We start from the raw sequence: 27947 nt of genomic DNA, 5'->3' as shown, positions 1-27947 counted from the left end.
GTGAGCCTCTGGACCACCCGGCGGCTCTCCTGTTGTGGCTGTATCCCGCTATCCCATTGGTTGCTTTATGAACCTTTCACCTTTTACCCGGCTTTCGCCACCAATTGTCTGGGTCCTTTCAGAGAGTGGGGATGTGGAGCGTGTGAGTGGCGCAGGGTGGAATTCTCGGAACGGGCTTACGTTGCGGGCGCTGGGCGGCCTCTGTTGGTATGAGTGGGAGAGGTGGGGGAGGTGCTCCGTTTGCGTAGAGCCGGCAGCGCAGGGGAAGGGAGGGGGAGGAGGCTGTCCCGGGCCCAGGTGAATGGAGGAACCTGACAGTTGGGGGGAGTGAGGCGGCGGCGGCGGGGAAATGGCGGCGGCGGCCGTAGCAGCAGCAGCACAATGAGACGCGGCCTGTAGTGCGGGGAAGCGCCGGGCTGGATCCCGTCCGAGCAGGTAGGAGATGGCGGCCCGGTATCGCCTGCCCTTCGCCCTAGGAGCTGTATGGCTGCCTAGCGCGGGTGTCGGCGCTCCCACGCCCCGACGCCGCTGTCGAGCGGGCTGGGATGGCAGTAGTAGCTCCCTCCTCGTCCTCCCTCCGTCAGAGCCTGGTTAGGTCTGCCCTGCCTCCGACCCTGTCCCAGCAGGTCCCGGGACTGCCATCACCGGCCTCCGGGGTCGGCCTTGGCAACTGCCCGCGGGCCCCGGTGCCGGCAGGGCCCGGGCCTCGCGTGTGGGGCGGTGGCGGGGGCTGCGCTCTGGCCTCTCTCGGCTTTGTGTCCTCTGACTCCGGGCCCTAGGGGAACCGCGCCGGAGCCACGCCGAGGCGGGCGCTCAAGGGGCTGGCACCTGGCCTTCCGGGGGGCTCTGGAGCCCTTCTGCCGTGTCGTGATAGGCTCGGGAAAGCCGTCCAGGGCAGTAAAAGAGTTTCCACTCTGCTGTGCTTACGTTAAAGGCTTTGTAGGAAACTCGTAGCTCTTCTCTTTACTTCCTTTCCGTCCTCTTCCAGTTTAAATGAAGGCAGTACATGGAGTGAAAAAAACATAGTGGCGGCGTGATTAAAGCAGATCTTTCGCTGTGTGGCCTTACCTTGAAAAACAAAAGGTTATAAAGATGAAGGATTTTGCACTGGAGTTTGTTGCTGTATTGGGTAACCTAAAAAAACACGAATGAATACAAAATGGTTTGTAAATACATCTGGAAAAAAAAAGTTATTTTTTTTGCGTATTGTCATTAACCAGATATTGTTTTAAAAAAGTGAGACTTCTAGTATTTCAGTTAACTTTGTTAAAAGTCTGGAGGATGTTTGGCACTTAAGATGAGCAGTTTTGAGTATTTTTGATGAAGAACTTCGAGTTATGTGGTGGGCTCAAGGGGTAAAAGTGCATAGGCTGGGTGATGATAACCACATTTAGAGAAACGAAAAATGAAAAATCGAAACAGTTTTGCAGACACTCAGTTTACACTGTTTTACACTTTTAATAAGGGATTTTGGATTCTCTGATGAAGTGCAAACTGCATGTGTATGTTCAGTAGGTTGGGTAGTGCTTGTTTTAACAGGTTGATATAGATACAAATGGAAACTGACTTCTATTATGCCATAGTTATTCTCCTAAATTCTTCCCTTAAGAGGGTCTTTTCCATTGTCTGTCTCTACAAGATACATTGTGGTTAAATAAGCTTTGAAGATGTTACTAGGCTGGAAAAGCATGTATAATCATTGGGTTGTTAGTTATTTATTAATCCCCGGGATTAACAAAATATATGTTTATTCAGAAGTGCTGAATTTGGAATTGGCTACTGCAGTTCATGAAAGCACCTTGGTGATACAGTTCTGTGAAAGCAGCAGCTCAGTGCTCAGCAGTCAAAAATTAAATAATGCTACAGTTAATGATTACATGAGAAGAAAGTGGCATCAGTATGTCACAGTATAAATCCTTTCTGGGGCCATATGATTAATACTAAGTACAGTTTGGATATTTTCCCTTTACCTCTTTTCTACCTCAAAAATAAAAGTGGTACTGTCCTAAAAGAATAAGAGATCAAAAATTGACTAGTGCTTTTCACCCAGGGTAAAAGGTACCAGTGGAGGGATAACAGTCATTCAAAACAAAAGAGATGCTCCTTTACACCATGTGTAACTAAAATACCAGGTGTTGCAGCATGTTGGGAATGTCAGAAGTTTACAGGGAGGTTGAAACAATTAATTTATAGGAGAAATCATCAGTCTGTCAAACACAGGAGGATCTTCTCAGACTCCACAAACACCGTGGTGAGTGACTGGTCAGTGGAAGGTATTCCTGCTTACTCTGCTATTATACTCCTTCATATATGTCATCCATTGGCTACTGTCAGTGAAGCCAAATAGATGTTTCTGATTTCACACTTCAGCAATTCGTAAAGTACTTTTTCCTGTTTTTTGGAAAAGTTAATGGATTGCACAAAGTTGCTTTAGCACAGATGGTAGTATCTCCGCTTCATGTTCACTTTCAATATGAACAGGTTAAATGTACTCTGATCTCTGTCTGAGTGCAAATTACTAGCAAAACCAAATACAAAAATGTGTATCCCTCTTCAAAGAGTAAGGATCTATTTAATAAAATGAATGTGGAGAACTTGCAGTTGAAACACTTGATTTCTCTTCGGATTAGCTGTGAATATAAGTGAGAGCAAGAGTTCAGGGAGATTTTTGAAAATAATTGTATACTTTAGGGATGACAAGCATTATAGGAAGTGCTAAGACTACAGACAGGAATTTTACTTCAGGGTATAATCTGATTGATCAGGCAGCAGATAGGTCAAACAGTCTCTGTGATGGGTTGTTCCATATTCCCTAATTCTCTGTAAGAAAACCTAAGGTTTTCTGGTTTTTTTTTTTGTTTGTTTGTTTGTTTTTGTTTTGTTTGTTGGTTTGGTTTGGGTTTTTTCCTTCTGATGAAGGTGGTACAAACTAGGGAGTATACTGAGCTTGATAGGTTGTTGGCAGAGCAGTGAGATAGTTCTTGTATCCTAATGTCTGGCAGTGTAACCACTTATCATCTGTATCCCATCACCGTCATATGTTCAACAGCAATTTCTTCTGAATGATAGCACAGTAATTTCAGTTTGGTTTTTTTCCCCCCAGGAAGTGGTTCCCTTTAAAGCAATTATAATTATAGTATTGTATGGAATAGGAGCTTCTCTATAATTGTGTGCAGTATGCTTTTAGAACAGTCTACCCTGAAGGCTAAGAATGATTAGAGTAGAGAAGGCATGATTTTTCTTTACACCACCCAGGTGTCATCATCCTCTAGCCTTTCATGACTTCCATATGTATTGCAATAAACCAAAAATCCTGATATATAGTAAAAACTAAAAGGTTATTTTTTAACTGAAGTTACTGCAATCTTTGGTAGGAATTTCAAGGTTTGATATTCAGATAGTGTTGGTGATTTGGGGGGATGCAGTGAATATAGAGATGTAATGAAAATAATCACTCTAAAAGAGCTAATGCACAGGACAAGGCAGTGCCCACTTTAATGTATGCCATGATATTGTATTGGGTGAACTCTTGGTTTTAGTAGTTCTTGCACGTACATCTCAAATTCCCTTGTTATTTTTGCTCTATATTGCAGATTGCATTAGTTAAGTGACATTTGTCACCTCCAAATTCCTGCAGCTTTTGGAGTCATGAAGCAGAGAACTGAAACTACTGTCTAGGAATTTACTTGTGTTGTCACACAGCGGGAGGTGTTGAAATGTCCTCAGGTGGGAAAAGGAGGAAGAGCGATATTCTCCAACTTCTTGAATAAATACATGTGAATCTAAGAGACTTCAGTACCGTTTGACGTGGCTTTTACTGAAATGCAACCCATTAATGAATCTTGTTTCTGCTGGCACAGATGTTACTTTTCAGTCCTGAAAAAAGAGCCGAAAGTGTTCTCTCTTAATCCGTGCTAATGCATCATAGTACTGTAGAAAAGCTTGCTTTCCTCTGCTCTTTTGCTCAGTACTTATGGCATTTAAGTTGGCATGATCAGTTTCTACCCATATTTTGCAAGTTCTGTTACTCTTCATAAAGGATCAGTTCCTTTAGGTTCTCTGAGTAAGTGTTCATTTTTATCTGTGGTGCAGCAGAGTGGTTCCTGGCTTTAGGTTTGGTTGAAAAAAGTGATGGTCAGGTTGGGACTATTTTAGCAGGCATTGGGAATATTTTTTTTATTTTTATTTTTATTTTATTTTAAATTGCTCATCAGTATCATCTTGGTTTTTCATTTGTAAAGAAAACAAAACTGCTTACTGTTACTAAAACCCAGTTTCCAGTGCCAGTCTCCTCCTTTGGAATCTGATTTCTCGTAAGTTGTCAAGCCATGTAGCAGCCTTTTTCTCAGCAGAGATGCTAATAGGTAGGTAGTGGTTAAAAAATATCAGTCTCCTCAAACTTAAGGGTCTTGGGTTTCTTTTAATTAATTTTCTTAATATTCTGTTTATGGTTTGTAGTTTTAGAACTGCCCACTTATTGGTAGCATAAATTTCCTCCCCTTAGGAAGTGAGGGAAATACAGCTTGCTTTTTAAAGTTAATTTGTTTGACTCCATTGAGATGATTTGGCTATGCGAACATGTTTGGGCTTGCTAACTTTGCAATTCATGTTTTGTTCTTTTGTTTGCAAAGTCTGCATTGTTTCTGATGTAGATCAAGTTTCTTACAGCTTTCTTGCAACTGTTACTGGCTTTTTATGATGGCTTTGGCTCTGTATTTTCTTGGTCAAGAAGAAATGAACAAAGCTTATGTACCTAAAGATGAAGTTGCTCAGAGGTGATCTAATCGTTGGAACATTGTCTAGGATTCAGAGGACCTGACTTCTCTCACTGATTTTTGGCAAGTGAATTTAGGGATCTCTATTTTCACCACCTCCTTTAATTCTCAAGTGCTTAAATCAAAGACTCTTTTTAGATGTTTATATCCTGTCTCTGTACATTAAGACTATTTATACTGGTTTATTAATTATGGCTTTATGAAACCATAATATTCATTGATTGTATTTGATCATCTTTGATCAGGATATTAGTGCCTGTGATCCATTTCAAGTAAAGACTTCTAGTTTCTCACTTAAGCTTTGTATTTCTGAGCAGACAGTCCTGTCTGCCTTGCTACCTTCATGGTCAGTGGCTAGTAGGCTTTTCTTTTTGAAAGAGGACATAAAATGAAAAAGTGCTTAAAAATACGAGTGAAAGCTTTGGCCTCTAATTTTTTCAGTGATCCACAAGCTTTTGCTGTTTCTGCTAAAGCTAAATGCATATATTGTCAATTTTTCTGTGTAAAGTTATTAAGAAGTGATACAAGGTCTGTAGAAATCCTTGGGGGAGGGGGGGAGGGAAGACGTGATCCTTCCCCTTTCCAGTTACTGAAGATCATCTTTCATTATTGTCTGACATAGGTTTGAACCTCTCCTGTATGCTCTATGAGTCCTCAGGAAGATGGGTGTGTAATCTTCAGTTATTCTTGCTACTTACACTTTCCTGTTTCTGTGAGGTAAAATAAGAGGAAAAAATGGCCCTAGGAAATGAGTGTTTTCTACCAGGTCAGTGAATGGTCAGCGTGAATGGCAGAGACTGCAAGAGGAAAGTGACGGAAGCATATTACTAAGAGCCATGGGATTATACTTCTCCTTCACATTATTTTTATAATTCTTGTAAGCAAGGTCTGCATTTTCTGTTAGCTTATGAAAATTAAACAAATTCCTATGGACTGCCTTGTGGTTTTTTTACTACTTGTAAAAAGGGGTAGAGGAGTGTTCCATTCTTCATTGTTTCCAAAGGAAGCAGTAGCTTCCTAATTTGACTTTTTTTGACAATAAAGCAGCATAGCAAGCATTGATAGGACAAGAAGCAGCTGCCTGTTTGTATACTTTAAATGTTATAAATAAAAAAAAATATACCCAGGTATTCAAGTCTGTAGGTTTATGTGCTGAATAGATTGGTTGATTTGTTTACTGTGTAATCAGAAAGACCATGACTTGGTGAAATCTTCCTCTGAAGAATTGTGGCTATACAGTCTACTGAAGGATTTTGAAGGGTTTGAAAGGGAAGAGCTTGAGCTGTGACAGGTGACAAAGCTCTGAAGAAGGTGTAGGTTTGATGAAGGTAATAGGCAATGTAGGCCTGCTTTTTTATTTTGAAGTAGTTCATTGAAAAAAGACTGGATTAATGCCAAATACTTCCGTTAGCTCCTTCAGTTTTAGAAACACATGATCAACTTCCAGGAGGGGAGTAGTTTTCGCTATGGTAATCTTTGCATAGTTAATGCTCTGCTGTGTAGAAGTTGAGGGGTGAAATCTGCCTTGATTAATACTAAATTGTCTGGAAAATGGAGGTCTAAAGACTGTGTTGCTTGAACTGAGTAGAAGGTGAGTTTTCAGTGACAAAACTTGTGACTTCTTAAAGCTGTCTACTGGTTGGTTATTATCTCAGTGGATGAGGATCTGCAAGGAATTACTGGATGATTTTAAGGCATGTAGTGACCGGCATAATGATGAAGCAGGTGCTCATTTCTGGCAAGCATTTTGAGTAGCATGCCAATAATGCTAATAATGTGTACATTGACTGCCAACTATTAACACTTGTTAAAATCTTTTATCCATCCATTGTGATACTGCTGTCTGCTGCCACTGGGTGTTTACTTTTGCGGCTTTCAAGTAGTTTTGAACTAGACAGCAAGAAGATTTGGTATTTTCAGTTTTATTGTCATTAGTGTAATAGTTCAGCAACATTTGGCAATAGAGAAGAGAAACTGGTCTCTGGTTTTGAGTGACAGTCAAAACCCCTTTGAATCCAGTTTGCTTGTTTTCTGTAATGTAGGCAGTCTAGTGGCTGTCAAAATGGATGACAGCTATCTTTTTATGCCAGCTCTAATGCTCATCTGATCACCATCAACTGTTCAATTCAGCTTGCAGAAAACTTGTCTAGGTCAAGAAAAAAAATCCAAGACACTTGTTAGTGTGCTGAACTATTTTTCTCCCAAAGACTCAGACAACTGTCAAAGCTGTTTTAGAGAAGGGGAGGAGCAGTGAGAGTGGGGTTACTTTATCTAGCACTAGGTTGCCATGGGATTGGATCTGCAGTCTCATAAAATCTGATCCCAAAATCCTACTTTCCACTTTATTGTCTTCCTTTATGAATATTGGTTTCTCTTTTCACCTATGAATTTAAACAGTTGTTTCATATTTTTCTTAACCTTCCATTTTTTTACTTATGGCTAATACCTGCTATTATAAAAAGGTGTACTATTACAGTAATCTTTTGGTTTTGTATATGAAAATCAGCTGTGGTAAATCCAGGTTATGAACCAAAGCAAGAGAGGGGGAGGAGGAGAAGCTTATGGTTTGTTATGAAAACAGAATAAAAACATAATTGGATATAACTGTGTTTCTTTACTATTCTGAGCTTTTAACAGCTTTTTAACAAAGGTAACAACCATGAGAGTGCAATAATAAAGATGGAACACTTAGACTCTAGCTCTTAGCTTGGGAAATTTGGTTCTGGAGTTATGCCTAGTTTAAAACCTCTCATTTTTATCTAGCAGTAATTCATAGTCGTGACTCCATAATTGGGGAGCTGTGCAACAAGCTGCCTAAAATAAAAGGTTTTCTCTATCCAGCTTCCTATTCTTTTCAAAGTGATGGAGGTCTTTTGTGTGTGTGTGTGTGTGTGTGTGTGTGTGTGTGTGTGGTTTTTTTGTTGTTTTTTTTTTTTTTTGTAATCGTGTGTTCAAGGTCTCAGGCATACCTTTATTAGCTTTAAAAGCTATTGAAAGCAGTGCTTAGGCTTCAGTTGGGGAAGGGCAAATCAGTGTCCTGATTTTTAAAAAACAAAATAAAACAAAAGAGACCAAAAAAACCAAAACAAGCCACCAGAAAACCCCAGACCAACACACCACATGCCCCAAACAAAATCTAAAATAAAAACAAAGCACTCTATAGTTTATTTACCACCAGTATGATAGAGAACTGTAATCCTTAATTTGAAATCAAAGATTCAAAGCTTAAGGACCCCACACTTCCACAACAGATGTCTTTAGATAATTATGTGGGAAGTTCAGAAGTAACAAGTTGGACTAGTTGAGAGGCAAGACTATGAAAACTTTATAATTTTCCTTTTTTTCCCCCAACTTCAGCAAGATTTCTGTTTCTTCCTACCCAGTAAATGTGCATTCAGAACAGAATGGGGATGGGGTTGAGGTTATGTGAATTTTCCATACTATGTGTTTTTTCCAATAGGTGAAACTTGGTTTTGTGGTGATAATAGACTTTGTTTTTTTGTTAAAACATGTAATTGAAAGGTGGTAGTACACTTAAGATACGTGAAATCTTTGATCAAGAATATGCAAAAGGTAAACAATGTGTCTTTCAGTGTAATGAGTTCAGCACTTAAAGTGCGGGCTTAGCTTTTGTATCCCATTGGATTTATGGGATAAACACTATTTACGATTTTCAATTTATGGGAACATTTCTACGAATATTAGTTGACACGTGTGTAATTTTCATATGAAATGATAGCCAGTACTTAATGCAGGAGTATTTGCACTCGATATTATGATACTGTCTAGAGGATTAATTAGAAATGCAGAAAAGTTTAATATAAAATATTTGTATTTGATTTAGGAAAGATACAATCATGGAGATACAACTCCAAATAGTAAATCCTTCTTCCTTTTAGGCATTTGAGGTCTTGGTGGTAGTTTGACATGTGTTTTAGATGGCATTTCTGCCTAGAAAGAGAAGACCCGTGTATCCCCAGGTAGTGGTATTTGTTGTTAAGCTTTATTGGTGCAAACACTTCTGAAGTATGTGGTAAAGTGGATTAAGGAGACTAATTAATCTTAGAAACAGTTTTATTCTGTGTGATTTCCTTAATCTGTTATGGTCTGTCTCTAGATGTCATAAATTACCTGGAAACAGTTGTGTCAGCAAAATACAGGGCTTGAAGCATCATGCAGGTTGAAGGGTGAATGAGTGATGCTCTTGTGTGTATAGCAGTGCCATATTAAATGCATGTTAAGCTGTGATCTGGAAGTCTTTATCATGCAGCATTTTGTCTCACTGCTGAGTGAAAGTGAAAGAAAAGTGGTAAAATACAAAGTGACTTTCCTGTATTTTGTCTACACCAGAGAGCATATTCTTCTGTGATTGTTTTGAAAAAGTTTGTACAGCCAGACACAGATTTTGATGAGCATACTTGAGAATGCTAAAATGAAATGCCAATTTGATGAAATTATGGCATGTTAAAACTCTGCATATGCTCTGTGTTTAATCTTATATTGGAGAGGATGTAAGGTCAGTCTTTCAGTGGCAGCTTGCCCATAAGGGTTTAATGCACTTTTACTTTTTGAATGAACTTCATTGCCTAAGTTGATTAGTCTCAGTTTCTCTGTGCAGCCAAGTCAAACTTTAATTACTTCAATATACCTTTAAAATTTTATTTCAAAACTATTTTTTTATTGCCAGTTTTAAAGGCCTAGACTTAATAGCCTGGGATTTGTTTTGGTTTAATTTGTTGGGTTTTTTTACTTCCCACCATTTTGTTTTAGTATGTGTTTGAAAGATGCTGAAGTACCTTGAATTGTAAATTATGAAAATGATCAATTTTGAATGAACTACATCTAGTTATAGAGAAAAGGTTTGAGTGTTGGAATTACTTCTGTCTTTCAGTAAGTATGTCTATTCAGTTTTTAAAAATGTGAAAGCTATGCAGTTTTCTTAGAAATACTACTTTTGATTTTTATTGTGCAAGAAAGGGATTGTTGTTCATCTGTTAATTAAAGAGAAATGAAAGATTCCTTTACAGAGCTGAGAAAAAAGTGCTAAGGAAGAAATGGGAAATCATTCAGATCTCTATTGAAAGTTAGGTAGGCATGTATCCTGCTTAAATCATTCTGAACATCATACCAATCAATTACAGCCACTTTAGGCATCTCAGTACATCTGTTTATGCCTACTCAAATAAGGCAGCTCATTAGCTGATAAAAGCAAATGATTAGTCAATGAAATTGAAAGCCAGTTGTATTTAAGTATTTTGCATAATTTAAAGTTTTAATTATTATTATAACTTTAAGATATATTTGCATTAATTGAGTTGTAAATCCTTTCCAAAGGCACTGTAATAGGCATAATAAGCAGGGGAAAAATTATACTACATAATAGAATATACCAGTTAATAAGTTAAATGGTATAATTACTTGAATATTAATAATGCTGTGACATTACCCTCCTCATTAATCAGATGCCTGTATTTGATAGTTGCAAATCAAGGTAAATAATGTCAATGTAGCAGCACTTGTTTGCGAAGAAAACTGCAAACCAAAATTTTTGTAACTGATAGAAAGATTAGCCGTATAAGAAACATTATATGTAAGATTTCCCAGTATAAATCCAGATTAAATTATGGAGTGTTAATACTTTTGATCTAATCAGGCTTGCTGTATTGGGGTGTTAATGGTAATTTACCTTAAAATGCTTGATTACTTTCTATTTTAAAACTTAATTATTTGGTCTCAAGATTTTTAGTAATTTTTGTGTTTTCTTTTTGTAAGCAGAATTATCTCAAATTCTCCCAATATTTTTATTGCGTTCATGTTTTTCTGGTTTGCCTACAGAAGCTTGCTCCTTTTCTTTGATTGCCTCATAACTTGATTGAGTTCTTTGTCATTTAAATGCTGGCAGTGTTTCTTCTGATTCTGCCTAACAGGCTACCTATTCATTAGAGCTGCTCTGCTCTGTCCCCTCCTGTGCTGCTTTATGGATCTCTTCAGAGAGTCTGGGTTTGATTGACCTCTGGATAGCTACATAGTCAGTCTGACCTACTGGAATTGGTCATCTGCAAGGTAATGCAAGGATAAATGAAGGAAAGAAAGTACTCCTAATTCAGTTCTCATTGCTAAGTGAAATTACTGAAAGTGTCTGCAGAGCTGCCCAGATTGGAAGAAGGTTACAGTCATAACTGCATCAGATTGTGTGTGACTCTTATTTTTCTTTTCCCAAATTCAAAATGGTGGTGATGTGTTCTTCTGCTTATCTGATTCTCCTGTCATTTCCCAGCTCTTATGTTTGTTCACTTGTTTTTGGGTTTGGTCAGTTGCCAGGATTTCTGCAGCAAATGGACCTGCCAGGCTGTCACTTATTTTTTGTAGGACTTAATATACCCAGAGCAGAAGCTTAGGACACCAGCAGAAAGCAGAGACTGTTCCGGCTCTGCTGTTGCAGCTGTCAGGAAGACCTCACAGAATTTGGTTCATTTTTTTTTATTTATTTTTTTTCCTGAAAACTCTGAACTAATGAAACAGTACAACACCTCATTTTTTGTTGATGGTTGCTTGATGTTGACTGTTTAATGTTGCTGCAATCAAGCAACCTGTAAAATGACTTCTATTATACTTATGGTAATTAGATTATATTAGTCATTGACAGCTTCTGTGGAAACTACAACTGGTGTGGTAAGAACAGGACAGAATTCTTTTGCTTCATATTTTTTGTTGATACTACTGTTACTTGATTACCAATGCTGTGGAGTTGGTAATTCTGGGTAAAGCAAAGTCTATGGTGATATTTTTAGACAAGAAATTAAAACTAGTATATTTGTGTTCTGCCCTGAAAATGCAGTTCAGGACAGATAGAATTACAGTGGTAGAGAATTTTAGTGTTGCAAAATAAAGGAGTTTACATCAGCTGATGGCTATTGAGCAGAATCCTGTAGGTATGTCTGTCTTTCAGTGCAATACTGTGCCACTTACTCAGTCTGAAACGGAAAGAACCATAGGAAATTGAGTTGTGCGCAGCAGAATTGACAGGTGCAGTACTGTATTAATTGCTTCCAGAACCCAAGCTAATGTCAGAAACCCTCAACTGCATTATACACAGGGATTTAACTCATTTAAAGCATAATTTCTCAACCCTGAGTGGTTTTAGAGAATAATACAGAAAATGTGGATTTTTTTTCAGCAGTATTCCATTACCTTTCCTTCTAACTTGCTTCAATAATAATTGAGTAATGCCATATTCAGTAAAACATGCTTTGATGTCTGGAACAATCCTTTCATTTGCATAACTGGAGAATGCTTTTGCCTGTATGCTGTGATAGCTTTCATTCCATTCTGAGAAAAGAAGGCTAAAAAATAATTTGCCCCTCAGGTTTTGAAGCCTTTACACCGTTCAACAAGGAGTAGCAGCTTAGCTTCTTTTTTATTAACCACATAGTATAATATCCATTCCTATATATGTAATGTGCAGAGCTAAGCTGAAAAATTGTGTTGAATTGGTCTGCACTGGACTGAAGAGATTCTTAATTGTAATGTATACATGGCATCAGGCAAAGATATCTATTAATATACCTAATAATATAATTCAGAGAAATCTCTCTATTTTATCTTAAGTTATTCTTTTTCATCCTGCATTTGTTCTGCTACTGTGGAAGATTGACAAATGGTTGAATTGGGAGTGGGTCAGTTTTGTGGTCTGTGCGCTCGAAGTGTTACTAGTGCTTAGTTGCAAGAGTTGGTGGTAGGGGTTACATCGCAACTCTAACATGGTAGGCTGTTCTGCTGTTTGACCTTGTGCTTTCATAGTTGCTCAGAATGTGGAAAGCTTTTAAAGGAGGAGGGGAAAAAAAGCTTCTAAATTTAAAGCTTCTGTTATTTTTTTAGACATCTATGATTCCATATAATGGGGAGAGAAAGCTGTTCCAATTGAGTATTTTGGGTATTGAGTATTTTTATTTTTCAAAGTCAAATCATGATTATTCCGTATTTACTCTTAAACCCAAGACTTCTATTTAAGGCATCTGTTAAAAATAAAGGGATTTTTTTTTTTTAATCAAAACATTTTAGGTTATACAACACAAGATGTAGTCCTCAAATCTTTGTAAACTATTCCAATTTTTCTTACCTATGTAGCTCAGGACTGAGAAGAATCAAAACAAGCATGTCTCATCACGTATTGTTACTTTTTTTGCCACTTTACCTCAGACAGGCACTTCAGCTCTCCCATGGCTGTCTTTTCACCAGGTAAATTCTTAGATATATGTGAATCAGTTTCAGTGTCATCTCAGTTGTTCTTGAAGGTCAACAGTGTTACAAATAACTGTAATAATAAAATACTACATGAAGCTGCTGCTTTCATATTCTTAAAAAATGTAGTAACTATGACTTCTCACCAGTTTTGAGCCACATACAGTATGTAAATCTGTGCCTTATGGGGCAGTATTGAAAAGTGCAAGATTGATGCATTAAAATAAATAAAAATTGTTAATTGATGTGACCTGCCAACATCTTATATTAGTTTAAGTGTAAAGTATGTAAAGAAACAATAATGTTCTATTCTAAATGCATATATTTACATGTAAGGAAACAACAGTATCTATAACATGCTGTAGCTTATAAACATGATGTTCATTGTATTCAACTAGGTATGTATCATCTAAGTAGCTGCTTCTGTGCTGAGGCATAATGCTTCAGTAGGAATAAAAGTAATAAAAGCAGTTCTTTTCAGTTTGACTCAAATAGAGTCAAATAGAAAGCATTAAGTTAAAGGTTATTTCAATTTTTATAAAGGTAAAATTTAAAATACCTGGAATACCTGTCAAGTGCTTCATCGTGAAAAGTTTTTTTAGCATTGGTCCATTAATGCTGCAGAATGCACCACACTTGTTATTGAGATTAGAGTCATGTAGATAATTAACACTGGCCGGGTTGATTCTCGACTCTTAAAACAAGAAATGGCTCCACATAAAAGCCTTTTCTGATGGCTTTGCACACGAAGTTGGTTAGCCAGATGGATAAAATGCTAAGAATTTCCTTTTCTAATGGCTTTTTCCATTTTGGAATCAATTCAGATAATTTTACAGTCAGGCACATGTATTCTTGTCTTGCAATTATAATGTGGGAAATTCTGTCCCTCATCTTGTGTGAGAGCTCTTGCAACAATGTTCGTATTCCAGGATGTTTTTGTCTACACCTTTAGATGCTCTTACATACTCTGGTGCGATGGAAATGTCTTTCCAGTGGTTCAGTATTGGGTTGTTTGTGTGGGGGTTCAGCTTGTTCTTTTTTTTTCCCAATAAAATGTAAGAATTAACAAAGTACGGGGTGTTTTGGTTTTGTTTGTCATGTCCTGTTCCTCCCTTCTTATCCTTCACTCGTCCCATTATCTCTCTCTAGATTTGATTCTGTGGCATCTGAGCAGTTTTTGATGTCTTCTTGGAGCAAAAATAGTCTTTATACCACATATTTTATTGAACTTAATACTGACTTCAACCCAGCTTCACATGAAAGAAAATTCCAGTAGTGTACTGGCAACTTCTTTACAGGGGAAGAGCATGTGCAGACATGTAGGGTGAGAAGCCTTTCTTTTTTAGGGAATTAAATTAAAAGCTGCAAAGCCCAAAATGTAATTGGAGTAAATAATGTGCCAACTAGTGCATAATATTTATGTATTTTAAGGTTGCATTAAGATGAGTTAGTTCGATGCGTCATTAATAATAAACATTCTTCTTTTTTTTTTTTAAAAAGCCTATCATTTGTATACTGATTCTTGGGTGATACAGAAACTGATATTATGACCATCTATAGATTTGAATGCTAATTTTAGACTCGGTGGAAATTCTAGAGGGTGACTTAAAACCCAAATGTCTGCAGGTCTTGCATCATGCAATTACTGACTTCAGAGACAGCCTTTTGTAATGTAGGAATCTTGTTAATTTTTGATGTACTGGCACAGAGACAACAGAAAACTGTCGAACACCCACCCATTCATGTTTTGGGGAACTTGACTTTATGCCACATGGAGAGAAAGGATTTATGTTTATGCAAATAATGGGATTGAAATACCCACGTGGGGTTATATTCAGGAGGCAGCTGCTGCTTTTACTTACAAGCAAGAATAACTGGTGCTTTGGAACTGTACTTGCCTCACAGCTTGCTCCCAGGTTGGGAAAAGCGAACTCGCTGTCCTAATGTGGGCTTAATTGCCTTTGTCGAATGATGTAGGCACCTGAAAAGCTTGAAGCTAACCTTTAAATAAGCTAAATCACAAGCAAATAATTTGTTACCCATGTAAAGGACCAAATGATAAATAAATTCACAGATATGGTCATTTATTCCTTCTTGTGATAGTGATATAATAATAGTGTAATTGCCTATATAAATTAAGATCTATAAACTTAGATGTGATTTTTTTTTTTGTGGCTTAATTTTCAAGCAGTAGCTTGAAAATAACCCTGAAAATGTTACATTAATAATTTAACTCTAATTGCTGTTAAATCTATTGTGTTCGAGTGTTCAGATTTTTTTTATTTATGTCCAGAGTGTAATTTTTTATTATTAATTTTTTCCTGACTTCCATAGAGAAGGCTTAGTTCTTTGGATGCTAAGAGTATTTTGTTTTGGAGTTAATCTGAGGCAGTAGAGAGTTTGTATTGTGGTTTCTGACTAAATTTATTGTTTGTGCCATAATAAACAAAAGAAAAATGTTTTAAATATAAGGTTGCTGGAATAACACTTGGAAGAGGGGATGGGTCCTGCTTTATAGTCAGCCTCCCCCCCCCCCAGCATCTGCGACCGGCTGTAATTATACAGAGACAGGATGCCAGCCCAGACAGACTTTTTCTTCCCAGTCATAGTGGTAGTTTTTATACTTTACCCTCTGCTGCAGTGATTTGATTTTTGCTGGAATTCATTTGTATTTGCACGATGATAATTCACCATAGTTCTGTTTAAGAGTCCAGTTGTGTAGATCTTCTTGCAAGATAAGAACTTAATTTTCAAGTTGTTAACAGCTTGAATAATGGTTTGAATATGAACATCATTACCGAGATGGAGGGAATAGTTAATTTCAAACTGTAGATATTGAAGAGTAGGAACATTGATAGTCTGTGTTTCAGGCTCAGCCTTTTGCCAGTAGTATGTCTGTAGGTCCTTTTTTAATAGCAGCATCACTTTTTTAATAGTTAGGCATCATATTAACATGATTATTTTCAAATACTGCATTACAAAGCCTGTTGATATATTCTGTATGCTCTGGTATATTTAAGTACTTGGGTTTTGTATTAGCAACTGTTAAGTAGCAAATAGCCAAGATACTTGAAGATCTTGGCTGAGACTTCGAGAAGTAACTATTGGTTAATTTCAGGTTTCTAGGGCACTGGAGCTTTGTGGAAGTGAATGGTGTGTCACTTCTTGGATGCTTCTCTTGATGTCTTTATAAGAACTGTTTGGTTTTTGATTGAGCGTTGGGTTTTGTTTTGTGCATTGTTGCGGGTTTTTTTTTAGTTTTTTTTTTTTTTCTTTTTCTGTTGCTGCTGCTTTCTTAAGAGTATTTGGTGTGTTTGTGGTGTGTCTAGTTAGACACTCCAAATGGCTCATTATCTTGGAACTCTCACCTTCCTACCTTTAGATAAAATATGTGAATGTTGAGCTCTTAACAGTTCTTAATAGATGTTATTTTATTTGTTATGAAAAAGTAGTGTTACTATTCAATAGAAGAGATTCTAGAAACCTCACTGATTTTCCCTTTTCAGCCCTTTGCTTGCTTTTAACAAGGTCCCTGATCACTCTAGAGTAAAAAGATTTTCCTTTTTTAATGTGGTAAAAAACTCTTATGAGGTTGGACTCCAATGCTGTAGTTAGTAAGCGCTGAAGGGGTTGGTTGTGTTGTTTGCTATGGTGACCCCTGGCTGTGCCCGTGGTCCTCTGGGGTCCTTGGGAAGCTGCAGATGATGCCTGTGGCCTGCAGCGGTACATGGTCAACCCTGCCCCGCAACAGGCTTTTGTGAGTGGCGCACCACTACCATTTAGATGCTAATGTGATATAAGCTTGGCGTTTTGTACTAGAACTTGACTGCATCTCAGGAATGTGGCCTGTCTGGTTTTATGTTGGCTTCAGCATTAAAAGGGCCTACTGTAATTCATGTCTGCCAATCGATTAAAGCTGCAGTCTTCTGTTGTAGGGCTTTGATGTGCCAAAGGAAATTGTTGTGGTTGGTGGAGAATTACATACTTTTTTTGGTTCTCCCAGATCTTACCTCCTCATCTGTGTGCTTTGGTATTTGCCATCTATGAGTAGGGAATAAAGTAAATTTGCTGTGCGAAGCTGTATGTGGCATTAGCTTTACTGACAAGACTTGAACCTTTTCTTTCTGTTCATACTTGTTATATAGTGTTGTATTTATTGCTCATTTCTGGTTATCTTGCAAATACAGAGTGGAATATATTTCTCTGTTTTTACTGTAGATGTGACAGTTTTCCATTCAGCTATTTTCTGGTTCAATGGAATACATATTCTGGCTCATGTTTTAGAGGCAGTTAATAAATGAATAGGCATAACAGGAACCTTTACAATAAGTTTTGATTGCTGCAGCTTAGCAGCAATTTATTTTGTGCAGGAAAAAAGGATGTATGTATGGTGCAAACACAAATGCAAAATGCAGCCCTGGGAGTAAAATTTGTGAAGGTCTGTTTTGTACTCAGCACTCATCAGATTTTCTGTGCTGTGCTCCCTTCATATTCTTGTTGTAAAAGAAAACAATAGCTGTTTCTTTATTTTGTTTTCTGGAAACACATTCTTTAAGATATCTTTTTAAAATGTTCTGAATGATAATTTTCTTCAAGATTTCAGCACTGTATTAGCTGAAACATGTGGAGGGAGCACAGGGGAGATAAACTGTAAATCTGGTTGGACTCAGCTAGCAATTACTTTAGCAGATAAAAAAAAAATATGCAAATACCTCCTGAGCACTTAAAGCTGATCTTGCAGGCACTGCCTGTCTGTACCCAGACAAAAAAGGACATACGATAATTAGATTTTGAAGGACCATGTGCTATTGCTACAGAGCTAAATATTAAAATGCAGTAAAGCAGACTAGCACATGGCACAATTGATTTTTATGGTAGTTCATGTTAAAATGCTCTCTTCTTATATTGCCTTTTAGGTTACCTAGGGTGAAACAAAATTGCAGGCTTGGAGACTCTGGAAAAGCTCAGCATCAGCGTTTGAGGTAAAAATGAACATACTGAACTAATCTTGGGAGTGTCCTCCTTGTTAACTTTATGGAGCTGATTGGAGTAGAAGTTTTCATCAAGATTTTTGCATTTAAGTTTTCAGTATCAATTTAAAAAAAAATTGACTTAAGAATCTCTCTTTAGGTCTGGGAAAACTTACACTTTATGTGAATATATTGTAGAAATTTTTTATTTTAGATCTTGAACTCTGCAGGTCTGTTTAAATATGGTATTTTTGATATAAGTGGTAGTTTTATGGAATGGATAATGTAGCTATGAAATTCTTTGTCATGAATGACCGTCTTCCCTAATTTTACTTCTTTAGCTAAATGTGATTTTATGTAAATCACAGTCTTAATTGCACAATATTTTTACTTTTCTTAAAGAATGTGTTAATGTGCTTAGGAAGAAATGGTTGTTGCTTTTTCATGAGCTTACTGTACTTACGCTTTCAAATTGAAATACTTTAGAGAAAGTAGGGATTACAAATTTATTTTTATATTTTTTTTTACATTTAAGTCAACTGAAATGAAAATACATGTTCATGGGGAAAACAGTACAGTTAAACAGAACGTAGTAAAATTAGATGGAACGTACTGCTACTGTCTTTCTCACAGGAACAGGTTATCATAGTAACCTGTAAATAGGATTAGGGAAGTAGGCTTTCCTTGCACATTTAAACTACCAAAAATTAGCTTTTAAATCACACTTTTAAATTTTTCTTTCTAATACTAAATAAAAATAATTCATGTTCAGGATGGACTTAAATTGCTTGTTTTCTGTCAGCAGGTTATATGTAGTCTTGACACATTTAAATGCTTATAAGCAACTGAATCACTACAATTAACCCTGCTATTGTATTTCCTTTTTGAAACCACTTCTGTACTTCATAAGTTTTGTTGTTGTTGTTTTTAAGAGGCGAAGCTTGCAAATTATGTGATAAATCTACAAGCTGATATCATGATGTCAAAGTGCAGTTCGCGAAGCATAAACACAGAGACTGCGGAAATTAAAACGGTAAGGTTGTACTTTGCAGTGTGGGAGAAGCAGGTTTTTAAGCATTGCTTCACTGCATTCTTCTGTCTTATTTTTAAAGCTTCTTCAGGACCGTAGAGTAAAGTAATTTCCATGTATGAGATTACAGAAATTTACCGTGAATGTCTTGGAAAAGAATAATAAAAGTAGCTACTTTATTTGCAGGTGGTTAGGTACAGCAGTGGCACAGATAAAAAGATGTTTGTCATGAAACGTGTGCTTTGGTATTTCTTATGAAGCAGAGTACTATTAGAAAATATACTAAGTTTCTTAAAATGGGGTGTGTACCTGTGTAAATATTTATTGTGGTTTTTATATTCAAATGCAGTTGATTTGATCAAATACAGTCAATTGGGGGGAAGAAAAAAAGTGGGAAGACAAAAGAGTAGTGATACAAAGGGTTAGAATTAGAATTGAATTTATATGTTGCTCCAGATAGAAGATACAAAGTAAACGTTGAAGGAAGTAAATGGCAGGTAAATTGTTAAGGCCTTAGTTTAAATAGTGTGCTTCAGTTTGAAGTACAAGTTCAGCAAAGACAGGGAAAGATGCTAGCCAGTTAAAGAGACATAAAACAAAAATTGGTATGTGGTTTGAGAACATAGTCATGAACACACAGAAATGTATCTAACTTCTCTGGTCCTCACCTTGCCAGATGCTTAGTGTTTTTTCTTGTGTTAAGGAGGCAAAAGCAGAAGAATCTGCATCGTACCAGTTTCGCACCACTGATTAAGCAACTACATGGTTAGGACTGTTGCACTGGGCCTTATACATATCATTTTGAAAATGAGAGCTTTTTCCAGAATCTGGTTGCATGTCTGAATTTGTTAAAGGAGAAACATCCACTGTTGTAAACTGTTACTCTGAATGCTTCATGTGCACTAGTTGTCACTATAGGTATGCTAGAAAACTGAATTTTATTTTCACATTTTATTTCTGTACTAGTAAATGCTGTACAGCCCACATATGTTATGCTGACATACAGTGGTATAATCCACTATAGACTGTTCCAGTGTACAGCAGCACAGCTTTGTTGGTGTGAACTGTGATCTTCTGGTTCTGTTAATAACGGTAGACTAATTGCAGCAGAAACTGTTCATTAGGCTTTTGCTTCAAATGTAGGTTTGATCATACTGGTGAGTGAACACTAAATTTAGGACTTAAGGGGTTGTGCATTTTTCTAAGTGTCATGTTTACTCAATTTCTCTTCTGTATACGTTTAGGAGTCCTGACAGAAGTTCCAGCTGTTAACTATACTGTATTGATTGTAGAAATGTTTCAGAAGAAGCTCATTCAAATGTAGAGCCTCAATGTAATCTTCATTTAATAATCTCTTTAATGAAACTTCTCTGAACAACAGAAAACAGCCTTTGCTGCTTTGATATGCTATTAGAGACCAGTATTCTGCTTGTGCTGTTAGACTGGTTCTGTATCAGGAAAAATCGAGCAAATTCTCCTAGTTAAAGATGAACATCCACAGTGAATATTAGTGATTATGTTTAAGAATCAGCTTCCCTGGTTTCCCTTAGGGATGCTTACATTTGAGTTTTGTAAGCATTTGTGCATTCTGTTTGCCCTTCTTGAAAGGGAACAGATCTTAAATATGATTTTATATTTAATAAGAATATTCTAAGACCAAATATAAAAATTGTTGCTAGGCAGTGCATTGGTAAATGTCTTTGAAGGGTAACAGATGAGTGCCTTGTGCAGCTGCATTGTACATTAAAGGTAGCATAATATTAAGGAGATTTCTCGTTCATCGTATTGAGTAATACTGACAGTATTTCCTTACTTTAGACCTTCGGGGCCTAATGTTGTTCACAGACTTTTGAGTTTTGAGTTGGTAAGAGAAATCTCAATGTGCTTCAATTTTGGAGTATACTAGATACCAGATGCTAAATAAAGGGGCAAAAACTTCTTCCCATGAAAATGAAACTTGTTCATTTGTTTCCAAGATGTTTGAGTTTTGGGCACTTACCCCCAAACACCCACACTCCCTCTCTCCTCCCCCCCCAATAAAAGCTGTGTATAGCTTTGATTTTTTGGGTTTTTTTTTTTCTGAGTTCTCTTGAGAGAACTGAAGTTACAGGAGTAATATTCACGAAACATGCTTTAGACTATCACAGGAAATACGCTTTAGACTATCACAGGAAAAGGCAAATCCTTTTAAAAAGTACACTTCTAAAAAGCAGATTTAGAAACCAGATGGTGTCAGAATCCTTGTATGTTTACCGTCACTTGGGCAAAACCAATTCTTGCCACTGACTGCTTATAGTGTAAGTAGAAGTCACTTTACTGCAAACTTCTGCAGTAACTCATGTGGAACATTCTCAGTGGATATTTTCATTTTGTAAATCAACATTTACGTTCATTTTTTACTCTGTATTTTGTATCTGTAACATTTCACAGTTTTCTTTGTTTGGTTCTCCATTACCAAAGTAAGAATTTTCTGTGTTACATCTTTCAGCAACTTAATATTTCGTGTATCAGTTGGAATAAAACTTATGTATAAAGAATGTGGTATTCAGACTCTTCAGGGGTTCATGTAAGAGCACATTCAAGCAGCAAGGGTTTTGGTTTTTTTCTTTCTCATAGATCATGGTTTATTTGCTTTAGAGTAAGTGGATTTTTTTTATCTTTAACCCATTGAGGCTGACATTTATTTTTTTTTTGCTGATGTTGAGAGTGTCTTTAGAGCATTCTGATTTTTATGTCACAAGGATTATACTGGGTACATATGGTAGTGATGAAAGCAAATGATATAAGTTGCACATGGCAGTAATAAATTTTTGATCATAATAGGAGATAGTTGTAGCTTTGCATTAACTTGATAATTAATATAATGCATGCATATGGTGGTGAAAACTTGAAAGGTGCATCTGCAGGGCTCTAGTCTCTTCTCTGTTTACTTCAGTGTCACTCCATGTTTTATTAGACTGTCTTTGGAGCAGGACTAGACCTGGGATGTCTTACTTCAGGTGTGTGCCCTGCTTGGTTTGGGTTGTATTCCTTAGTGCAGTAAACCTTGATTTTTTTATTTTTTATTTTTTTTCGGGGGGGGGGCTTTTATCTTTCTTACATTGAAGGATTGCTTCAACTTGGGTATAATCCTGTGACTGAAAAACCTACAGCACGGTTCCAGAATAACTGTAGTCTGGAAGAAATGGCTGTTAAGTGTTGTTGACTGTTCATTCCTAACCTTGTGCCCTTCTGAAATTAAATTCCTTAATTAGTAGAACAAGGGGTTAGTTTTAGCTTTCCGGTTCACTGTTCACATAAGTATGTATTGAAGTAAGGACACAGAGTTGTGGATATTGTTCTTAAAACTATGGTGAGTAATGGTCATAAAACTGGACCTTTCAGTATTATTTTAGTAGAACAGGTAAGCTTGGGCACTGTGCTGTTTTATCCAACTTCTGTAACCTAGTCTGAAATGACAGAAACCAGGACTTGTTTGCGGTGTTTCTCCCTCCACATCTGGATTCAACAAGTTCTTACAGTTTCTTAGTCTACCAGTTTTCAAAATAGCACAGTGAATAATATGGAGCATCTTAGCAGGTACGTTTATTACTCTGGCTGAGCACGACTACTTTGGGTTTTTCTCTGCTTCTCTGTTAGCTGGTTTCAGTTGGCTAGGTTCAGTTGATTTCTGTCCAGAGATTCTGAACACACACATCTCAGATGTTTTCAATTTAAAACCTGTTCTTCAAGTAGATGTGTGTTTTTCCTTTTTTATTTCTAGATGGTCCTGTCCTCCTTTTCTTTTATTGACGAGCATGGTATTTTTCCTTGCTATTGAAATAGCAACTTAGAATGATACAATTACTTCATTTTCTGGCTTACTTCTGTAATAATGTTGACATTGATCTTGTCAGATCTTGTATACTTACAATAAAAATCATTCAAATGAAGGCCAGGACTAGGAAACTTCAGCATAGCAGGAAGTAACGTTGATGGCTTAGGCAGGAGAACTTTCTCTTTTTACCGGAGTTGGCATACAGTGGAAGAGGATTTAAACTATTTCAAGTGTGTTCTGCTTAGCTTGTGCTTACTCTTCAAGGTACAAACGTGCATGTACTTCAGAATTTTTTTCAACAGTGCTTTTTGATTGTACTTTAGGGCAGGTCTTTCATAAGATACACATAAACTGAAATTGTAGTATATGTTGTTTCACAGCTTTTCCAGATCAAGCTGGAACTGTACATAAGTATAAATCCTCTTGCTTCTTGTGGTGGGGTAGCTAACTTAGTATCACTGTAGTAAAATGTGTAGCAAAGGAAATGAGATTATTTGTGAATATTAGATTCTATGCTTGTTTTTTGTTAGCAGCTTTCTAAAATAAGGTTGGTTTTCTTTACTTGATTCTCTCCTGGTGATGTGATACAGCTATTTTATATGTTTTCCAAAGTTGTATTTATGATTTGGAAAAGACACAGAATAGGTGGAATAATAAACAAGGAGGAACCACTGCTGACCTGAAGTAATTTATGAAACTAAAGTAGCTGGGTTTAGATAAAAGAATGCTTGAGGAATTGGCTTTAACTTTTACTACACAAAAGGCTTGTTCTGTTTTTGGGGTTTTTTTCCTGGTCCTTTCTAGCTTTGAGAAATTGTGACACTGATGAGGTCTCATTTTAAACAAAGTAAACACTAATTGTATGTCCACATGGGTTGCTATATGTAAGTAGAGAAGCAGGCCTGAGACTGTTTCAGTGAAATACTCTAGTCACGATAAACACTTTGTGTTCTTCAAAGGATTTTTTTGTTTATGTTACCAAGTAGTGTGATGCTTATTGGAATATAAAAAGGGAAGCTAGATATATTAAAGAGGAGCTTCATCTATAACCTTGCGGGGGGGAGGGCTGGGGATAACACTTTTCCCTTATGTTTTCTCCTTCCTCCCCTCCTGTCATATACATAAGCTGTCACTTCATAGAAAAGCTTCACTTCTGTTAGCAGTGCCCAGAGTTTCCAAATGCTTTCAACGGGGGGCTGGGGAAGATTTTGTATCATGCTACTGTCCTTGCCACATGACTGATTTAATCTGATTAGTCACATACTGATTAACATCATTATATTTTATGTGCAAATGCTCAGTAGATCAGAATGTCAAGGGTGACCATCTTTGCTGTGTGCAATTGTATAGCACATATGCATGTTTCCTCCTGGTTGTGTCCCAAGACTCAGAGCTGTGGAATTGAAGTGGAGGAACAGCCATGAAACCACTAGTTGCAAAGAGGGAGTGAACCAGAACATCTAAAGTTGTGCCAGATTTGAACTCTATAAAGTTACTAGTTGAATTGTTAGAACAGAACCTGCGTGTATTTGTATGCATCGTTTGAAATGTGTAAGACCAATTTAAAAACCTACAGGAGTCTTTTTGTATTACAGCTGAACTGAATAACTGTGTTACTGATTTTATGTGTGTAGACTATGCTGTTTTCTAGTTGCAGCTAAATAAGACAATATATTGATGCATTTCATCTGTTCAGATAATCCGGAAGACTTGGAGTAAATGAGAGGATTTGCATGAGTTGGAGATTCATTCAAAAGCCACTGAAAAAAAATTGCATAAAATGTCAAGAACATTCTTTAGTATATTTTGTGAAAATATACATTTGCCCCTTTTCTTGTTTGGGTGTGGGTTTTGTTGGGTTTTGTTTGTTACATTTAAATGTGCTTTTCATACAGAAATACTGTATTTTATAGAGGGGGAAGTATATTTATTGTTGAACCAAAAGCCAAGAAGTTACAATTACTCGCTTTCATTAAATAGTGTTTACTCGTGAATGTTTTGTCTTCAAAAGAGAAATAATTATTTCTATTATAATACATAAATTTTTATATCTGACTTTTTCTGTGAAATGGTATTACTTGTACATGAAGCTGTGAGAGGAGTGATTATATAATTCAATGTATTGCCTTCTCTTTATTTTACAAAATATGCCTGAGATGGAAAAATGGAGAGAACCAGTTTGACCTCTTTTGTCAGTGATTCCCATAGTTATTTAATATTAGTTAAGTTAGAGTGTATATCAGTGTTTAGACATGACACAATTATAATACTTATAAATGTTTAGACATGACCCAATTATAATACTTAAAAATGTGAATATATAATAAAGAGCTAAAATGTTGTATTAGGTGCAGACTTTGGTAAATAAAGTTTCATCTTGAAAAGAAATCAATACCTTTAATTGTATGGCTTTACTTGCAATCTCTCAAAGTGATTATTTCTCATAAACACTAGTGGTTAATATTGTCTGTTAGATAACATGCACTTTTCTCATTTTTTTTTCTTTCTCACTGCACATTTGCAAAACTGAGCCAACTTTTCTGTTTTGTAGAAAAGCAAGGGTGTGATAGAATGATAATCAGCTTTTCCTCACTTATGTCTAATGAGTGATCAAATTTGAAAACATCAGTTTTATGCATTTCACATTTTGAGATTGGTGCAAAAATGAATATAGAGTATTGGGAATTTTCAGGGAAACTAGATTTTGAAAATACTGTCTTGCTGAATAGGGTATGTATCGGATTTCAATAGAGGGAATTTTCTGAAGATTTAATGCAGTATGTTTGTCTTCTACTTCAGCAATATTTTATATTGTCAGGCCTTAGTTTCTGTGGGCAAGGTAGATAATAATTTTTTTTCTAAACCTCTACCATTCCTGACAGTTGGCAAACATTTTAAGAAAAACCCAGTGATGAGAACTTCACTGCCTTAGTAGGAAAGTGTTTTCCATAATTGTCATCAAGTTGTGAATGGTTTGTTTGTTTAGTAATTAGAATATCTTTCTGGAAATTGGTGGTTAACCTGATAAGGTTCCCTTTCTTCATTAGTCCTTACCAGAGGCGGCAGTGATTATTTATAATTCTTCTGCCAGTCTTTAAACAGATAAGCTTATCAGGATCTGTTGATTTGAAAATACTGAGGTTCTTGTGTAGTTCCTGTTCTTTTCCCACAGATTAGGATAAAGTTCCTATTTGTGTGTATGTAAAGCTTTAAGTAGTCATAGGGACATTTTGACTGGAAAGAAAAATGGAAAATGTGATGCTTATTTATGCCTATGCTCTAGAAAATAATACTTCTTTCCTGAAGTAAAGGTAAAACAGCTTTATTATTTAAAAAATGTCTGTTCTTAAAGATATTTTAAATGGGATTCTGTCAGAACATTAATGGAACTTTATACTGAAATGTATACGTGTAAATTCAAATGCATAGAATGAATTTCACTCTCTAAAGTACATCTTTTTCATTTCCTTGGTACCTTCATGCACACATCTTTTAATAGAAAAGTGCCTGTAAATTTCTAATTAACATTTTCTGCTGAAAATGGTATGATATTAGCATATACTGGAACTAAAAGCAAGTAGTGTCCTCTTCTTACACTAAGTTTTCTCTTCTTGCTTTATATTGTGACTGTATTTAATACTGTTCCTTTTTATTCTTGTAGTAGGCTGTGCTGGAACAAAAATGCAATGAAAGAAACACTGGATGAATGAATGAAAAGCCCTGCTTTGCAATCCCTCAGCATGGCGGGACTGCAGCTCATGACCCCTGCTTCATCCCCAATGGGTCCATTTTTTGGACTACCATGGCAACAAGAAGCAATTCATGATAACATTTACACGCCAAGAAAATATCAGGTACAAATGATAATAGTAATACAGTAGCATCAGAAAAAATGTGCAATGAAATCCATGAACTTAATGGGAAAAGAACTAGAGCAGCTGTAGAATGTGCAGTGTTATGCACAGTCTAGGCATGTCTCCCTTGCACCTCCACCTGTTGGGAGCTAATTGTCTCTCTTTTCCTTTTGCTTGGCTGTGTTCTATGCTTGCAGTATTCCCCATTCCTCCTCCTTAGTTTGCTCTAATGAACAGAACATCTATTAAGCTGAATATTCTTTTCCTGCTTTTTGCAATGCTGTCAGGGACAAATACAGTAAACATTACACTGCCTCTTGGTTATATGCATACAATCACGTCTTCTTCCACCTCTGACCTTTTGTCTTCTACAAAGTACATCTTGATTTCTTTATTTTTTTTCCACATACTGGTCAAAGCAGCTCAGTAATGTCAGAAAACCCCTCAGAACACTCTGATTTTCATTTTGTTAAGGAAAGTTATTTCTGATCTCTAGAATTGTAAGTTCTCTTTGCACTGCAGAGGTGCCTGAAATATAGCGTTTAGTTAATATTACTGAAAAAACTTGGATCACCTTGAGCTAATGTACTTGCTTATTTGGTGGAATTTATATATGCAGTTAGACTTAAAAGCTCGAGCTTCTTTCTTCACATAATGTATCTAGCAACACAATCATCTATTAAGAAGATAATAGCTACTTAAAGTAGCAGCAAATTTGCTATTGTGTAGAAATACTACTGACTTGTCTGTAGTTTATTTACTGCTTGTATTATTTCTGTCAGTTTTTTCATTGCATTGCTGCAAATAAGGACATTTCTTAAACCTAGGTTGAACTGCTTGAAGCAGCTTTGGATCATAACACAATAGTCTGCTTAAACACTGGCTCAGGGAAGACTTTTATTGCAGTACTACTCACTAAAGAGCTGTCCTATCAGATCAGGGGAGATTTCAACAGAAATGGGAAAAGAACTGTATTCTTGGTCAACTCAGGTAAGAGAAAAAAAGTATACTGAATTCCTAAGCATATTGCTAATATCTTCGTTCCGTAATAGAAGTTGTGTAAAAGCAAAGTTGGGACAAACTTTATGCAAAAGTCTTCAACAGAAAGGATGTGATACCTTTCATCTTTCGCTTCTAATCCATTTAATATAACCTGTTTATGACATCTTCTGTTTCCTGGTGTGAAATTAAGGCATTGAATCTGAAGTGTAATTTAGTTACGTCTGTTCTCTTGCTGTGGTTTTACCTGGAGGCAGTTAC

The 27947-nt window shown here is 36.6% G+C and overlaps 1 protein-coding gene across 6 annotated transcripts in view; it reads left to right on the top strand.

Annotated features, from left to right (window-relative positions):
• Positions 1-27947, top strand: part of DICER1 (dicer 1, ribonuclease III) — a 66423-nt gene continuing 38476 nt past the window's right edge. For 2 of the 6 annotated variants that reach the window (XM_061348866.1, XM_061348872.1), the window contains exons 1-5: positions 267-435; positions 17933-17998; positions 18919-19019; positions 26495-26687; positions 27515-27677. In XM_061348866.1, coding sequence (XP_061204850.1) covers positions 26544-26687; positions 27515-27677 — 307 coding nt within the window. In that variant the 5' untranslated portion in view covers positions 267-435; positions 17933-17998; positions 18919-19019; positions 26495-26543. Of the gene's footprint in view, positions 208-266; positions 436-10591; positions 10839-17932; positions 17999-18918; positions 19020-26494; positions 26688-27514; positions 27678-27947 lie in introns of those variants that run through there. The other 4 variants (XM_061348867.1, XM_061348869.1, XM_061348868.1 and 1 more) reach the window with 4 other exon arrangements.

The sequence above is a fragment of the Neopsephotus bourkii genome, unplaced genomic scaffold (assembly GCF_033783945.1).
Source record: "Neopsephotus bourkii isolate Nb327-2 ecotype Australia unplaced genomic scaffold, CSIRO-AGI_Nbou_v1 NB_372, whole genome shotgun sequence".
Taxonomy (NCBI): domain Eukaryota; kingdom Metazoa; phylum Chordata; class Aves; order Psittaciformes; family Psittacidae; genus Neopsephotus; species Neopsephotus bourkii.
The sequence above is the reverse complement of the archived record's forward strand: the minus strand, read 5'-3'. Positions and strand labels throughout refer to the sequence as shown.